Source organism: Phyllostomus hastatus, unplaced genomic scaffold (assembly GCF_019186645.2).
Source record: "Phyllostomus hastatus isolate PE091 unplaced genomic scaffold, TTU_PhHast_1.1 phas_contig_34, whole genome shotgun sequence".
Taxonomy (NCBI): domain Eukaryota; kingdom Metazoa; phylum Chordata; class Mammalia; order Chiroptera; family Phyllostomidae; genus Phyllostomus; species Phyllostomus hastatus.
In genome coordinates this window covers 14,229,721-14,247,028 of record NW_025333857.1, presented here as the reverse complement: position 1 = coordinate 14,247,028, position 17,308 = coordinate 14,229,721, and the positions used below count along the sequence as shown (strand labels likewise).

The 17,308-nt window shown below is 34.9% G+C and overlaps 1 protein-coding gene across 2 annotated transcripts in view; it reads left to right on the top strand.

Annotated features, from left to right (window-relative positions):
* The window catches only part of CNTLN (centlein), a 294,809-nt gene that overhangs the window by 64,157 nt on the left and 213,344 nt on the right, over nucleotides 1–17,308 (top strand). For both annotated transcript variants that reach the window (XM_045840845.1, XM_045840844.1), the window contains exons 4-5: nucleotides 8,465–8,599; nucleotides 9,189–9,368. In XM_045840845.1, coding sequence (XP_045696801.1) covers nucleotides 8,465–8,599; nucleotides 9,189–9,368 — 315 coding nt within the window. The remainder of the gene's footprint in view (nucleotides 1–8,464; nucleotides 8,600–9,188; nucleotides 9,369–17,308) is intronic.

Genomic DNA, 17,308 nt, shown 5'->3' with positions numbered 1-17,308 from the left:
GCAGCCTAGGTACAATGCAGGCCTGATTCCTCACAGGAGAACCTGTCTGTGGGCATGGCTTCTGTGTGCCGGATCTCACTTCCCATTGGCTTTTCCCAGTGGGAGCTGGGCTACATTCCCATGACATGTGGAACAGTTCCCTGTAATATTTCATATTTAGATGAACCTCTGCATATAGTATTTGATTGGACTTTGTGTTTTGGCTCAATTTATACAATTTACCTTTTTAAAGGTAAGTTCATCTCATTTGCTTTTTTTGGAACAATGTATTTGGTCTTTGTTCTCTGACCTTATACTTTTGTTTTTAATATTTCTTTTGTTTTTGAAATTCACTACATGTCTTCTCTTTCTTTGTATGTGCTTATGTGTATATGCACTCTCATGTTGATCATTTGGGAGGTTTAGAGTCTATATTGTTGTTCCTGTGATTGTTTATTATTTTATATATTCAGAAAAATCTAGAGTATCTCTCAATTGTGCCCTGGGAAAAAAATTAGAAAAGTACCATACTTTTACTTAGCCATTATTTCTCCTGCATTTCAAAATTAACTTACAGAGAGTAATTAGAGGACTTCATTTCCTGTTTTTTGCATTATTTGGTTCTGTTTCTTTTTAAGATACTGTCAAGATTTATAATGCTTATGTTCCATTTACCCATTATTTTCTAGTATAAATTCTGCGGAATAGGTTGACTTATATTTGTTTTCTGTGCTCTATTATACATTATCATAAACAGCACATATGTTTATCAAGTTGCTGTGGGTCAGGAATGTGAGCATTGCTTTGTTGGCTCCTCTCCTGAGGACTGCATAAGGTTTTTTAATTAGGGTTTTGACTGGGCTGAATTCTCATCTAGAGGCTTAGTTTTGAAAGAATCTGCTTCCAAGTTCATTCAAATTGGTGGTAGAATTCATGTACTTGAAATCTTAAGAACAAAGTCCTAAATGGGACCAAAATCTGAGAGAGAGAGAGACAGAGAGAGTGAGATTGAGAGAGATTGAGAGATAATTGATTGATAATTGATTTTAAGGCATAGGCCCATGATGTTAAAGGCTGGCAAGTATGAACTCTGCATGACAGGCTGGAGACTCAGGGAAGAGTTGCTGTTGGCACTTTGGAGGAAAAATTTCGTCTTCAGATGACCATATTCCTTATCTTATGGCCTTCATTCAACTGATTGGATGAGGCTGATCACATTATGGAGGGGTTATCTACTTCCCTCAGATTCCACTGATTCAAGTGTTGGTCTCATCTAAAAAATACCTTCACAGCAATATGTAGAATGATGTTTGATCAAAAAACAGTCTAGCCAAGTTGACACACAAAACTAACCAGATGGGTAAAAATTACTGAGGTAAAAAGGCCTTGAGGATGAGATTTTAACTTGATCAGGTTAGGCTGTTTACTGTTTGTGGTAGTTGTAGGTGTCAGAGGCTAAACTCTACTTTGGTGTCCTTTTTTATTTGGGTTTCTCTAGAGACTTGTAATTGTCATGTGGACACACAATTTTTTAGTTATCATATAAAAGCCCTGTTGATATGGTGGTGAGGTGTGAGGGAGTGGGGAAGTATTCTGTAGTCTTTAAGGTGCCCCTAGGCTGTGACTTTCAAAGAACTTCTCTGTTTTTACTCCCTTGGGAGAGATAGGAAAGCTAGAGGGTATTTAAGTTGGGTATTTTTTTTTCCTTCAGGTTGGTTAGCCTCTGCTAAAACCCCACTAGACTTTGGTAAAATAGTTTCTCTTTTTTTAAAGAATATTTTATTGATTATGCTATTACAATTTTCCCATTTTTTTCTCCTTTTTATACCCCCTCCACCCTGTATCCCCCAACCCTTCAGCACTGCTCAGTTCCTGTCCATGGGTTGAACATACAAGTTCTTTCACATCTGTTTCCTATACCATGCTTAACATCTCCCTGTATATTTTATACCTACCAATCATGCTTCTTATTCCCTGTACCTTTCCTCCCATTCTCCCCTTCCCCCTCCCCACTGAAAACCCTCCATGTGATCTCCATTTCTGTGATTCTGTTCCTGTTCTAGTTGTTTGCTGAGCTTTTGGTCTTTGTTTTTTAGGTTCAGTTGTTGATAGTTGTGAGTTTGTTGTCATTTTACTGTTAAGATAATTTTTGATCTTCTATTTCTTAGACAAGTCCCTTTAACATTTCATATAATAAGGGCTTGGTAATGATGAACTCCTTTAATTTTACCTTATCTTGGAAGCACTTTATCTGCCCTTCCATTCTAAATGAGAGCTTTGCTGGATAGAGTAATCTTGGATGTAGGTCCTTGTCTTTCATGACTTTAAATACTTCTTCCCAGCCCCTTCTTGCCTGCAAGGTTTCTTTTGAGAAATCAGCTGATAGTCTTGTGGGCACCCCTTTGTAGGTAACTGTCTCCTTATCTCTTGTTGCTTTTAAGATTCTCTACTTCTCCTTACCATTGGGTGACTTAATTATGATGTGTCTTTGTGTGTTTCTCCTTGAGTCCAACTTCTTTGGAACTCTCTGGGCTTCCTGGACCCTCTGGAAGTCTATTTCCTTCTCCAGATTGGGGAAGTTCTCCTTCATTATTTGTTCAAATAAGTTTACCACTCTTGCTCTTCCTCTTCTCCTTCCAGCACTCCCATGATTTGGATGTTGAAACACTCCAAGTAATCCCAGAGGTTCCTAAGCCTCTTCTCACTTTTTTGAATTCGTGTTTCTTCCTTCTGTTCTGGTTGAATGTTTATTTCTTCCTTTTGTTCCAAATTGTTGATTTGAGTCCTAGTTTCCTTCCCTTCACTGTTGGTTCCCTGTATATTTTTATTTATTTCACTTTGTATAGCCTTTATTTCTTCCTTCATTTTGCTCTCAAACTCAGTCATTGCTGTGAGCACCCTGATTACCAGTGTTTTGAACTCTGTATCTGACAGGTTGTGTATCTCCTCATCACGTAGTTATTTTTCTGGAGTTTTGATTTGTTCTTTCATTTGGGCCATATTTCTTTGTCTTGGTGCACCTGTTATGTTGCAAGGGGTGGAGCCTTAGGTATTTGCTAGGGTGGGCCAACCTTCTTTGCTGTGTTGTGGTGCTGTCTGTGGAGGAGTGTCCTGAGAGGGAACACCACCACTCACTCGCTCTGTTCTAGACCCACTTTTTATCACTTCTCCCACTTCCCACAAGCAGATTGTGCTCTTTCACGTGGTGATTCCTGGGTCGGTGGGTTTGTGTGAGTCCTTGGATCCCGTAGGTCTCTCCAACAAACTCTCTTGTGGGGCTGAGAGTTTCTCCTGCCATTGCAACCCCCACAGGATTTTACATATGAATTCCAACCCTCTGCTGTGTTGTGGCGCTGTTTGTGGGGGAGAGGTCAGAGAGGGAACAATGTACTCACTTGTTCCACTCTAGTCCCACTTTCCAGTGAACTCTCCTGTGAGACTGGGAGTTTATCCCTCCATGGCAATCCCCACTGTAGTTTACAGCTAGCTTTGAGTCTTTAGTTTCTTGTGCAGCCAACCCTGACTTGTCTGGGTGGTCTGACACCTTGCTGTGCGTCCTCTCCGGCTCAGCTGCCTGTCTCTCTAGAACTGGGCCCTCCTGGACCTGTTAACTCTCAAACATATCTACACGGATCCTCCAGCAATCCCTTAGTTATAGATAAGGTTTTTCCTATCCCAGTAAAGGTTCCCATGAAGTTTTCTCCTGGATTTCTGCTTTGGTAAATTGTGATTCTCTCCATCTGCCTGTTTGACTTTCCAGTTTTGGTAATAGTAGTTTGCCTGATGATCTCATTTCTCTGACGCAGCTAAGAAGGGTTGCTGATTTTCAGTCTTTTCAGCTTTTTTTAATGTTGTGTGAATAGGGGAGATGATTTACAATTTCCTTACGTGCTGGATTGGACACCAGGAGGGGTCCCTCCATTGTGTTTGTTGTTCCACTGAGTAATATTATATATATAGTTCTAAATTTTCAAAACTTCTAGCCCATGGAATAGAGTAATAGTTAAGAATGACAACTCCTTAGCTTATATAAGCCTTAAATTACTAGAAAGTTATACACGTATACTGTGTTTTTAGCTAGTTGAATAAAAACTTTCATAGAAGTGCAGTCTAATATGATATTTTATTGATAATAGTATATAGTTGTCATATAACTTATTTTGGTAAGAGTATACTTTAGCTTTGTCACTGTTTATTATAGGCCATGTAATAAATCCTCCTTCTAATATTTCATTAGATAGCATGACTCTGCTAATAACCATATATTATATTTAATTAGATGATGATTGCTCTTTAACATTATATTTTCCTGTTTCCTTACCTTCTTGAAAACTAAAAAATAAGTTTTGGTTCTCAATGACAATTAGTCCTCTTATCCCTTTCTCTTTCTATACTTAGCATTGTTTTAGTTGTGGTTTTACTACTTACGTGTTTGTATTAAAACTTTCTGGACCATTTGAAAGTAGGTCATATAAATAATAAATTAACTATGCTCAAGTATTGCCTGATAGAGTTTCAAGCTTTATGTTGCTGCCCCTGCCCTTTTTTCCCTGCTTCATACTATCATTCTCTTCTTAGTCTATAGACTTCTTTGACCATAATGTGAATTATTAATTTCATGGCTTATTCATAATAAATTATTTGTTCCACACATACTTTCTCTTGTCACCCTTTTTGCTTTTGCTTTATGGTTCCTCTGAGTTCTACTTGCTATTTTAATATTAACTCAAGCCAGACCATTAAGAATGTACTCTACCTAGGAAAGTTTATTGAAAAAGTTTCATAAAGTTAAATTGTAAAATGAACTATAATTATAAATACCTGTGCTTTTATAATTTAAAGTAGATCATTGAGGGTATATTTTATTAGAAAAATATGTTGAATTATACAAGATTTTACAAATCTTTAAGGGCTTAATTTATCAATCCTCCTCTACCGGGAATACATCTTTATCTAATTTTTTATTGCTTTAATGATTATGTGATATAATGTAAAATTTATTAAATGAATTACCAGAATATGACAGTTTTGGTTAACTAATTTCCCACTGTAGTGTGCTTTTTATTTAAAAATTAAGTTCATTGAGTTTATAATTCATTGTCAATCTCATTTATAAAGATTTACTAATCTGGTTTGAGAGACAATATGTATACATAGAGGAAAAGTTAAAAGGCTAGGTAGTATCTTATATGCCAAATGACTAATGTATGTACTACAGAAATTTAGAAATGTCCCAGATTACTGTGATAGTTGGGAAAGGCTTGTGGAGAGGGTAGAAATTGAATTTGAAGAACGATAAGACTTAGATGGAAATAGAAAAACGGGCTATGAAATGTGGTTGGGCCATATTGATGGATCTATTTTTATGCTGATGGATTGATGTCAGACACATAGGAAATAGAAATGAAAATTGTGTTGAGGTGTCATGTGCATCTACTGGATTCGTAAAAATTAACAAGCCTGAGAGTCAAGTGTTGCTGCAGATGTGGAGCTATTGAGAACTCTGAAATGCATCTATCCTATGACTTAGCAATTTCACCTCAAAGTATATATAATTTAGAGCAGTGTTTTCCAAAATTTTTTAGTACTATCCCCATACAGAAAAAAAATACATTTTACTTCATGATCCAGTATATATACATGAAATGTGAAGCAGCTGAAATATGCAATGATAAGGGATTGATAAGTATATAATAGTATATTTATATAATGGAGTAATTTTACACTCCAAGGTAATTGAACCATAGGTACATCTATCAGAATGGATGGATTTGGGAATATAATGTATATTGAGCAAAAATAGCATGCCACAGAATATGTGTAGTATGGTTTAATTTATATGAAGTTCAAATATACGCTAAACTGTACAGTGCATTAAATAGGGATATATATGTCTTCAGAATGTAAGGAAAGTCAAGATAAGGGTGAGAACCATAGTTTCAGTACAGTGCTTACCCATGTGAGAGGTTCAGGGACCATACACAAGACTTCAAAGATAATGGTAGAGTTGTGTTTTTTAGTTGGATGCTTGTGGATATAGGGGTGCTGTTTTTATTTTTCTTAATATCTTCTGCACTTATCACAGATTATTTTTGTCTGCACAGTCATGCATCACATAACTTCAGGTCAGTGGAGGACCGCATATACTACAGAGGTCCTGTATGATTATAATGGAGTCCCATATGGTTCCATATGATTAAAAATTCCTGTGGCCTAGGAATTTTGTCATAGCCATCATAATGGTAGCGCAGTGCATTACTTGTTTCCGGTGATGCTCGTGTAAACACACCTACTGCACTGCAAAACATATATAGCACATAAAGTTACAGTAGTAGGCTATATCATCTGAGTGTATGAAAGTGCACTCTGATATTCACACAAAAATGAAATCACCTAATTGTGCATTTTTCAGAACATACTTTCATTCTTAAGTGGCCTATGACTGTATTTATTGTTTAAAATACTTTTAAGTAACTGGTCAGAATGGCCATCATAAACAAAGCAACAAACAACAAGTGTTGGAGAGGCTGTAGAGAAAAGGGAACCTTAGTGCACTGTTGGTGGGAATGCAGACTGGTGCAGCCACTATGGAAAACAGTATGGAATTTCCTCAGAAAACTAAAAATGGAACTGCCTTTTGACCCTGCAATTCCACTTCTGGGATTACATCCTAAGAACCCCGAAACACCAATCCAAAAGAACCTATGCACTCCAGTGTTCATAGTAGCACAATTTACAATAGCTAAGTGCTGGAAACAACCTAAGTGCCCATGAGTAAATGAATGGATCAAAAAACTATGGTACATTTACACAAGGGAATTCTATTCAGCAGAAAGAAAGAAGGAGCTCCTACCCTTTGTGACAGCATGGATGGAACTGGAAAGCATTATGGTGAATGAAATAAGCCAGGTGATGAAAGGCAAATACCATATGATCTCACCTTTAACAGGAACCTAATCAACAAAACAAAGAAACAAGCAAAATATAACCAAAGACACTGAAATAGAAAACAGGCTGACCATGACAAGAGGGAAAAGGGGAGGGAATTTCAGAGAAAAGGGTGAAGTGTGTGCAGGAACCAATTATAAAGGACACAAGGACAATAACAGCAGGGGGGAGAATGGGAGGGAGATGGAGAGGGTTGGGGTGGGGGGAAAAGGCAGAAAACTGTACTTGAACAACAATAAAAAATGAAAAAATAAAATATTATTAAGTAGAAGTAAAATAAAATCAATTAACATTATGGCTTTAAGAAATTGGGATATAGAAGATACACTCATTTTATTCTTTAAACTCTGTTTTTTACCCTATCTCTGAATCTTTAAGTTCATCCTCAACTCTTTTGGAGAATATTAGAAGTAAATATGAGAATACAAAATAAAGACATTTAATAATTAGATGAACATCAGTGATAGATCAGAGATGGAATAAAGTTCAGGGGTAGATTCTACTGAGTATATTACTTAATAAGAAAACAGTGTGTTTATATCTGAAGTGTCTGATTCTTGGCTGGACAGGCAAATGGGGCTTGAGGGAAGGATGCTGTTAAGGATGGTTAGGAGGCTTTTAAAAAGTGTGTATAGCCAGATAATACTTTTAATAATAGTAGTCTTAATAATTTTCAGTTGAAAAAAATGGATGGGTTGACAAAATTTGAAGAAGTTTAAGAGAGAGATAGCATCAGAATATGGATTTCAGTTTTATCATGTTAATTTTAGGTGGGAGATGATAATCCAAGTTGAAGTTTGCATAGAAAGTTGGAAATGTGGGATTGGAGATTGGGAGAGTCAGGGCTAGATTATGGGTGATGTCAAGACAAAGATGAGACCATGAACTAGGAGAGTGGGTGCATTTTCTGAGGGAAAAGCTATAATGAGAGGTGTGGGAAACTAAGGATTGAGTCATGGGTACCTCCTTCAATTAGATATCATTTAGGTATTTAGGTTTTTCTGGCAGATAAGAAGAATATTCAGTTAAAAATTGTGGTAGTTATACTATTCTGAATGTTCTTTCAGTGGAGCAAGATATTTTTGGTACCAAAATGAACTTGCCATTTTTTTATTCTTTAAAATTACTAATGCCTTAAAAAGCTGTAGTTGTTTCCCTAAAAAATATTTCTTTTAAATGATACCTCAAAAGTGTAATATTGTAGCTAGTATTAATTTTCCTTAATTAGATAGAATGTTTCATAAAATTTTGTTTTTCTCTTATTACACACCTAAATCCCAAATATTTGCTTTCTGAATGTGGCTTACTATTTGATAACCAGTTTTTACGTGTTCTTCAGCTTCAACTAATAACTAGGTATCACACTTGCACAGTTTACTTAAAAAGTTATGGACATTCCAACAAGAAGGAAATGAGCATTGTTATTATGAAAGCTAGTTAATCCTCATATTTTAATCAAGATCTGAATCTTTCTAAATAAAATGAGTATTTCTTAGAGATACTAGCTCACCAATAACTTATTTATTTATTTTTGTAGAGAGAATTGGGATTAAAACGGGACATAAATGACCTTGTAAAACGGAAGATTGCAGTAGATGAAGAAAATGCTTTCTTAAGGCAAGAATTCTGCGACTTGCAGAAGAAATTTAAAGATAAAAGGCAAGAAGTTAAGGTGTGTGAGTTGAACATAGTTTTACAGTGTTACTTGCTTTGAAGTCCTACTTTAAGCTTTGTCAGCTTTTGTGACACAGAAAGTGACAAGCTTGGAGGAAAAATTGCCTTAGGCCCTGCTGTACCACAGATTTTTCACATGAGAAAACTCTGAGAAAGATGCTTTAAAGCTAATACTCCAAGCTTTATAACTTTCAGATAAATAGTTAATGATGGAAATGGAGCTAAGAAAGTAGGAGTGTGAATATGTGGCTTCTTGTAATTAGATTCTGATGGGACTGGCATTATTAATTGATAAAACCTAGGTCTGGGAGGATATGTCTGTGTGGGTCTCAAAAAATAGCTGGGGACAGCATCAAAGGCAGCTTGATCAATTAATGGGCTCTTTGCAAATGTGTACTCATCAAAGCTGTCATCCAGTGAAAAAATATGACCCATCCACCTGCATGAAAAGAGGCCAATAAAAATATACAGGTGACCTTGGCTATCAAATATAGAAGCTGCTATGAGGGTAAAACTGCAGTTTATAATTGCTAATTAGTTCTCACCATTTTTTTGTTTGTTATTGGTCCTGTGGTACTGTTCTGCAGGACACGAAAGAGAGTGTACAGAATAAGGAAGAGCAAAACAGACTGCTTATAAAAAATCTGGAAGAGGAAAATGAGAAGTTAAGTACTCGCTGCACTGACCTGGTAAATGACCTGGAGAAACTGAAGAAACAGGAAGCACATTGGAGAAAAGAAAAATATAGCACTGATGCAAAACTAAAGGTATGCATTGAGAATGGAATCCACGTGGTTATTTTGAATCCAACTTCTTATACGACCCTTATTACATGTTGTTTTCTTTAAATAATAAGTTATATATTCAAATCCACCAGTGGGGACTAGCATTAATTTATATTCCTTCACTTAAGACCCGCAGCTTTTAAAAAATTGATGTTTCAAAGCAGGAAACCGACTTCAAATAGTTATCTAAAATGTAATCATTAAAAAATAAAGGAAATTGCATTTTGAAATAAAACATGTTAAAAAACATTTGGAATCATGAGTTTTCACTCTTTTCAGTTAGGGTTTAAATTTATAAATACAGCTAGAATTCATTGTTATATAGTTTTAAGACTATTTTCAAGACCTTAAAAAATAAGAATGTTGAAAAAACACAAGACAGTTAAAAAATACTAATGTGTACTTTGAGGGTGGTGTTTTCTTTGGCTTAAGAGAACCTATTCATAGTAAAATTTTATTTCATAGAATATAAAAGTGCAATCAACTTCTATAATATTTTTATACTCTTTTGGTCAGTGTTTTTCAAAATAATACTTTTTAGTAACTTTCTCTGTCTTGGGAGTGTTTTTGTTCAGTTTTTGTCCATCAAATTTCAGGTTTCTATTTTCCATAGATGTTGAAAAGGCCAGAAATGGATTTTTGTTCTAGTAAAAATATGATAGTCATTTTATGTATGCATATACAAAAAGAATATATAACATAAGACCCAGCTGGGTAGCTCAGTTGACTGGAGTGTTGTCCCATACACCAAAAAGGTTGCCAGTTCAATTTCTGGTTGGGGCACTTGCCTGGGTTGAGGGTTTGATGCCTGGTCAGCAACTGATCAATGTTTCTCTCTCACATCAATATTTCTCTCTCTCTCTCCATCTCTTTTTTCTTCCTTTCTCTTTAAGACCAGTGAACATATCCTTGGGTGTGGATTAAAAGATTATTGAAAAAGTATATAATGTGAGTATATGTATATATGTGCATATATAGCTAGTAAGTATGGGAAAGTGTGTATGTCTGTACTCAGGTGTGTGTGATAATTTAAATTAGAGGAGAAATGATGTGTCTTTCTGAGTGGCTGATTCAATTCATTGCAGGTTTTTAAGGAAATACATGAAATCTTTTGGTGCAAATTAGAGAAATGACTGAGCCATTTGGAGAATTGAATTCTGATGCTTATATTAGTTCTGGTTCCCTACAGTCTTTAAGCATTTTGGTAGTATAATAAGGGTAAATGGTGCTTCCTTGTGTTACCTATAGCTATTAATACATGATTGTTTAATGATAATGTTCATTTCCTTATTTGCCTTTGATATAGTCCATTCTGTGATTGCTGTGATTTTTTTGTTCTGTGACTTCTTTTGTGGGGGGGTATTTGTAGGCATACTTTAATTCATAGGCATCTCATTAATTTGCAGGCATACTTTATTCTGGATAATAATGCTTTCTTATATATATTACCAATACCTTCTGTTTTATCAATCTTGAATAAGGTGAATTGGACTTTCAAAAGTTTATGAATTTTGACAATTTTATTATTTTCTTCTCTAATGTTTTGCTTTAAGAGTCATGTATGCTAAAGGTTTTCCTATCCCAAAATCTTTATATAGAATTCATTTTTGGGTATGGTGTTCTGTATCATTTACTCAATAGTTTTTTGATTTGTGATACAATCTCCAAATTTCATGTCTTTTTGGTTTATTTTGGACTTCCTATTACATTTATGATTTTAGGTATTGTGGTTTTATAATTTAACCCATTATTTGTTAGAAAAGTCTATTTCTTTGTTCTTCTTTTTGTAAGTCATGAGCCCTATATGTGCCTCTTCATTATATTTTAATATTTAAGAATCATTTTATTAGTTTTATTAAAAAATTCTTTTAGAAAGCAGGTTAAACCTATACTTAGTTTATGAAATAATTTTGGAAGGATTGTGATCCTACTATTTATGAATGTCAAATAAGGTTTTGTAAATTTGTTAAAATAGTATTATCTACTTTTATTAGATTTATTCCTAGCTACTAAGTTATTAGAAAAGACATTGTGTTATGGTAAATAATATATTTAATTATATTTTTAATTGATTAATTCTGGAATGCAGGTATATTACTGATTTTTTTTGTCTTGAGCTTCTTTTCTTTTATTCATTTTTAAAGTAATTTTTTATTATGCTATTATAGTTGTCCCATTTTTCTCCCCTTTCTCCCCTTCCACCCTGCCCCCCACCCTCCAGCATGCCTGCCCACTTAGTTCATGTCTGTGGATTGTACATATAAGTTCTTTGGCTTCTCTACTTCCTATACTGTTCTTAACCTTCCCCTGTCCATTTTGTGCCTACCAGTTATTCTTCTTATTCTCTGTGTCCTTTCCCCTACACTCTCCCTTCCCCCTCCCCACTGGATAGAGTAGTCTTGGATGCAGGTCCTTGCCTTCCATGACTTCAAATACTCCTTTCAAGCCCCTTTTTGCCCATAAGGTTTCTTTTGAGATAGTCTTTCGGGCACTCTTTTGTAGGTAACTGTCTCTTTTTCTCTTGATGCTTTTAAGATTCTCTACTTATCTTTAATCTTAAGTAATTTAATTATGATGTGCCTTGGTGTGTTCCTCCTTGGGTCCAACTTGTTTGGGACTCTCTGAGTTTCCTGGATTTGCATGTCTATTTCCCTCACCAAGTTGGGGAAGTTTTCTTTCATTATTTTTTCAAAAAAGTTTTCCATTTGAAAATAAGCTCTTACTCTTTTTCTGACACTCCTATGATTCAGATGTTATAATGTTTAAAGCTGTCTTAGAGTTCCCTGAGCCTTTCCTCATTTTTTTGAATTCTTGTTTCTTCATTCTGTTCTGGTTGAATGTATATTTCTTCCTTCTGTTCCAAATTGCTGATTTGAGTCCCAGTTTCCTTTCCTTCACTGTTAGTCCCCTGTATATTTTTCTTTATTTCACTTTGTATAGCCTTCACTTCTTCCTTTATTTTGCTCCCATACTCAATCATTTCTGTGAGCTTACTGATTGCCAATGTTTTGAACTCTGCTTCTGATAGGTTGGCTATTTCCTCATCATTTAGGTTTTTTTCTGGAGTTTTAATTTATTCTTTCATTTGGGCCATATGTCTTTGTCTCAGTGCACCTGTTATGTTGTAAGGGGCAGAGCCTTAGGTATTTACCAGAGTAGGGCAACCCACTTCACTTTGGTGTGGTGATGTATGTCGGGGAGTGATCATAGAGGGCACAGTGCCAGTTGCTCAGCTGTCATCCTGCTTTCAGTCACTTCCCCGCTACCCACAAGTGAATTGCACCCTTATGGTGCTGATTCCCATGTGGGTGGGTGGGTTTATGTATGTTGGGTGCCTCCATTGGACTCTTCTGTGAGACTGGGTGTTTCTCTCACCACCTCAACCCCCACAGGTTTTTATAGCCAGAGGTTTTGAGGCTTCATTTCCCTGTGCTGGAACCCTGGGTTGAACCATCTGTCTTGCTCCCCAGTCCCCCCGCCCCCATTTTATTTGCACACATATGTGGGACTGCCTTTCCGCAAACTGCCACCTTGCCTGCCCTTTTTGCTAGCTGCCACCTTGCCACATGTCCTCTCTGCCCTGGCTTCTTGTCACTACCTCTCCTACCAGTCTGGATGAATGTTTCTTTTTTAACTCTGTGGTTGTTGGACTTCCGTACAGTTCGATTTTCTAGCAGTCCTGGTTGTTTTTGTTTTTAAATTGCTTCTTTTCAACAGTTTTTGCTAAATGTCTTAGTTCTAATAATTTGTACATTTTCCTAAATCATATAATTATGTTGTGTCTATAAGAAAACTTTGATTCTTTCTTCTCTATAATATTAATTAGCATATAATTTACATATATTGTATTTAATCTATTGAAAGTGTACAGTTCAATGGTTTTAGTTTATGCGTAGTTGAGCAACTATTACCACAATTACTTTGAAGTCATTTTCATCATCCCCAAAAGAAACCCTGTAACCTTAATCAATCATTCCTCATTTACCCTTAGCTCCACTAAGGTTTAGTATATAACCACTAATCTACTTTCTTTCAATATAGATTTATCTATTTTAAATATTTAATATAATTGAAATTATAGTTTAGGGTCTTTTGTGCCTGACCTAGAATAATGTTTCCAGGACTTTTCCTTGTTGTATCAGGTACTGTATTAGTGCTTCATTTCTTTTTATTGTTGATTAATATTCCATTTCATAAATGTCCTACATTTTATTTATCAACAATATTTGGACATTTGTGTTATGAGTAATGCTGCTATGAACATTTGTGTATAAGATTTTGTATGTGTATATATATGTACACATACTTGTGTATCTTCATTTTCCTTAGGTATATAGTAAGAAGTGATTACTGGGTTGTAGTGTAACTCTGTCCTTAAGTGTTTGAGGAAATGTCTGATTGTTTTCAAAAGCAGCTGCACCAAAATAATGATAAGGATTTGTGTATTGTTCATAATTTCAGGGTTCAGGAGATTTTTAAGCTTGCTTTTAAAAAGAGATAGCATATGAACTGTTTCTTGAAATTCTTGGAGTAGAAAGGAAGTAGTGTCTTCCCAATCTCATTACTTCAAACTGTATCCACTTGTTATTAACATTATGCACAATATTGGCAGTTGTTGTTAATTAGAATTTTTATTAATACTAATGTTAAAAAAGCAACTGAACCATTGTACATACTGGACAGCAGCATATGAGGGTTGTGATTTCCCTGTCCTTCTCAACACTTGTTGACTTGTCTGCCTTTTTAATTATAGCTATTCGTGTGGATGCAAAGTGGTTTCTTGTTGGGTTTTGATTTATATTTCCTTGGTGGCTAATGATGTTGACAGTCTTTTCAGGTGTTATTGGCTATTTGTATATCTTTGAAGAAATGTGTATTCATTTCTTTTGCTTATATTCTGTATATAAGTCTCTTTTTAGTTGTAAATTTTAAAACTATTTTCTTCAGTCTTCTCAGATGTTTTTTTCTTCTGTAATGGCATTATTTGGGGAACAAACGTTTTACATTTTGATGACATTGAATTTATCTACTTTTTGATGCCTGTGCTTTCTGTGTCATATCAGAAAAACTATTGCCTAGTTTAAGATGGTGAGGATAGACACTTATGTTTTCTTCTAATAGTTTTATATCTTATAGTTAGTCCTTTGATCCGTTTTGATATGATTTTTGAATATGATGTTTGATAGGAATCCAAATTCATTCTTTTACATGTGTTATTCATTTCTTCCAGCACCATTTGGTGAAAGACCATTGTTATACCACTGAATTGTCTTGGCATTTTTATTGAATATCAGTCGACTCTAAACATAAGGGTTTATTTCTGGAATTAAATTTTGTTCCTTTGAACTATACATTTACTCCAGTGTCTCTGCCACATTCTCTTGATTATTATAGGTTTATAGCAAGTTTTGATATTGGGATGTGTTTGCCCTCCACATTTATTTTTATTTTTCAGGATTGTCTATTCTGGGTGTCTTGTATTTCTATATGAATTTTAGAGTCAGCTCTTTTATTTCTTGCAAAAAAGCAAGCTGAGATTATTTTGTTAAGGATTGCATTGAATCAGAATATCAATTTTGGGAGTATTACTGTCAACCATATCATATATTCTGATCAATAAACATGGGATGTTTCATTAATTTAGGTCTTTAATTGCTTTCAACAGTGTTTTGTATTTTTGAAATAAAACTTGGCACTACTTTGGGGTATGTATTCCTAAATATTTAATCATTTTTATGCTATTCTAAATGCAATTATTTCTTAATTTTTAAAAGATGGTACACTTTTAGCCCTGGCTGGCGTAGCTCAGTGGATTGAGCGCGGGCTGGGAACCAAAGTGTCCCAGGTTCGATTCCCAGTCAGGGTACATGCCTGGGTTGCAGGCCATAACCCCCAGCAACCGCACATTGATGTTTCTCTCTCTCTCTGTCTATCTCCCTCCCTTCCCTCTCTAAAAATAAATAAATAAAATCTTAAAAAAAAAAAGATGGTACACTTTTAATGTATGATACACAGTTAACTTTTGTATATTTATCATCTAACCTGTAAACTTGTTGAACAGATTGATTCCTTAAGATGTTCTGTGTGTAAGATCATGTCGTCTTCAAGAAGAAATGTTTAGTATTCTTTTTTAATCTGGATGCTTTTAAATCTCATTTTATTGCGTGTTGCCCTTGCTAAAACTTTTAGTACAAAGTTGAATAGAAAAGGAGATAGTGGACATATATGTTTTGTTTCTGATCTCAGAGAGAAAGGATTCACTTTTTGACCTTTGGGTATATTAGTTGGGTTTTTTGTTGGTGCACTTTTATCAGATTGAGAAAGTTGTTTTGTGTTCCTGGCTTGTTGATAAGATTTTTTTTTTTTAATCACAAAAGGGTGTTGTACTTTGGCTAATGCTTTTCCCACATCTGTGGAAATGATCATATGGTTTTTATCTTTTATTCTGTTGATATGGTGAATTACATTATTTGATTGAATTTTGAATGTTAAACTAACCTCTAATTGCTAGAATATCATTGTCTGGTTTTGTTATCAGGATAATGCTGGTCAGAATGAGTTAGAAAGCCGGACAGAATGAGTTAGAAAGCATTGCCTCTTATATTCTTTGGAAGAGTTTGACAAGGACTGGTATTAATTTTTTAAAAACATTTGGTAGAATTACATGACCATCTGGTCATGGAATATTCTATTTTGGGAGGTTCTTTTTCCTTATCTAAGGACATGCTTATTGATCTTAGAGAGAGGGGAACAGAGAGGGAGAGAAACATTGATGTGAAAGAGGAACATTGATCAGTTGTTTTCAACATGTGCTCTGACCAGAGATTGAATCCATAACCCAGGTATGTGCCTTCACTGGGAATTGAACCCACAACCCTTCGCTCTACAGGAAGATACTCTAACCAACTGAGATGTACTGGCCAGGGCCTATGTTGGGAAGTTTTGATGACTAATTAAAGCTTTCACTTATTATAGGCTTATTGAGATTTTCTTATTTCTTGAGTTAGTTTAGGGAAAATGTGTTTCTAGGAATTTGTTCATTTTATGAAGGTTATTTAATTTTCTAATATGCAATTGTTTATAGTATTTTTAATAATCCTTTTTCTCTATGGTTAGTAGTAGTATCATTTTTGGATTTTTATTTATTTAATCTTTTCTTTTTCATTGTCAGTCTTTGTGAAGGTTTGTTAATTTTGTTGCTGTTTTTAAAGAATCAACTATTGCTTCTCTCTATTGTTTTGCTATTTTCTTTTAAAAAAATTTCCACACTACTCTTTATTATTTTGTCCCTTGGGATTTACTTTGTTACTCCTTTTGTGTTTCTTCAATATTTAAAATTAGATGATTGATTTAATATAGATCTTTTTATTTGATGTCGGCATTTATAGCTAAGCTATAAATTTCTCTTTGAGCACTGCCTTTGCTATATCCTATAAGTTTTTGATATGTTATATTTTTGTTTTCATTCATCTCTGAATATTTTATCATTCTCTTGTGATTTGTTCTTAGACTTATTAGTTGTTTAAGAGTGTGTGTTTTGATTACCACATATTTTTAAAATTTCAGGTTTTTTTCTGTTACTAAGTTATAGCTCCATTCCATTTTGGTTCGAGAAGCTCCTTAGTATGATTTTAATGTTTTTAAATTTATTAGGTCCTGGATGGTGTGGCTTAGTGGACTGAGAACCCATCTGTGAAGCAAAAGGTTACTAGTTTGATTCCCAGTCAGGGCATATATCTGGGTTATGGTCCACATCCCCAGTAGGGGACATGCAAGAGGTAACCACCCACTGATGTTTCTCTCCCTCCCTTTCCTTCTCTAAAAATTTATTGGGAGCTGTTTTATGGACTAATTTATGGTTTAATATGGGAAATGTGCCATGTATACTTGAGAAAAATGTGTATTCTTCTTTTTGGGAGTGC